The 1,006-nt window shown below is 53.9% G+C and overlaps 1 protein-coding gene across 1 annotated transcript in view; it reads right to left on the reverse strand.

The window, feature by feature from the left end:
• The window catches only part of ZAP70 (zeta chain of T cell receptor associated protein kinase 70), a 10,708-nt gene extending 10,188 nt beyond the window's left edge, over positions 1-520 (reverse strand). Inside the window, 1 exon segment of the mRNA XM_074163733.1 lies at positions 119-520. Coding sequence (XP_074019834.1) covers positions 119-520 — 402 coding nt within the window.
• Positions 521-1,006: the final 486 nt, after the last annotated feature.

The following is a 1,006-nucleotide window of genomic DNA, read 5'->3' on the forward strand; positions in this document are numbered from 1 at the left end:
GAAGGACCTTGCTTTACCATGCTATAAGAGGGGGGACAAGGACAGAGGAGGTCAGGGCAGTAACCCCCTGCGGAGCACTCCTTGCACAGTCCCCCACATCTTTGGCAACGGCCAGTACCTCCAGTTTCCACGTCTGCCGGACGTATTCGCGCACCATGTTGTCCCTCATGTTGTCGAAGACGCCGGGCTGGGGCTCCACGCCGCTGGGGCGGTTGCAGGGCTTGCGGAGGGCGCAGCAGAGCCCGTCGGCATCCTTGGAGTAAAACTCGCAGAGCTCCTCCGGCCCGCAGTGCGCTTTGCCCCCTGCGATGGCATAGGTGCCGTTCATCTGGCGCTCGATGGCGTAGTGGTAAAACTGCAGGTTGTAGACCATGGAGAGGACGTACCCCCCCAGGCTGCGCAGGCATTGCCGCAGCAGGAACAGCCCGTCCGACATCCCCGCCAGCTTCAGGTACTCCTCCGCTTCCGACCTGGCAATGCTGCCGTAGTAAAAAGGCAGGTGAGCAGCAGCATCCGGCATCTCTGCGCGCTTACCGGGACTGCTCGGGTCGGCTCACACCGCTGCTGGTGCTCGATCTGAAAGAGAGAAGCAAAATTCTTCACTGACACGTAACTTTGCACAAATTTTTAGTTGGAATTCAGGCAGGTCTGCCTAGAGGTTCTTCAGCCCCCGGTTGTCTGGCTGTAGGGTCATGGAGGGTAGGCGTGCGTGCATTCATATCCCCAGCCAGAGGGATATGAATGCGATTCCTCTGTCCCACCATGAGTGCAGCTAGAAAGTGTACGTAAAAATCCATCTGATCTTGATTTAAAAATTTCAAGCAATAGAGAACGCACCAAATCCTACAGTGAATTGTTCCAATGGTTAATTACGTTCACTATTAAAAATGTGCTCCTTGCATCCATCCCAAAGTTTTTAGCCTTAGCTTCCTACCATTTTCTCTCCAGCCCCGTTCACAATAAAAGGAAATTCTTTTGCCTCTCTGAATAAATTCGTTTTTCTATG

This window comes from Numenius arquata, chromosome 25 (genome assembly GCF_964106895.1).
Source record: "Numenius arquata chromosome 25, bNumArq3.hap1.1, whole genome shotgun sequence".
NCBI lineage: Eukaryota > Metazoa > Chordata > Aves > Charadriiformes > Scolopacidae > Numenius > Numenius arquata.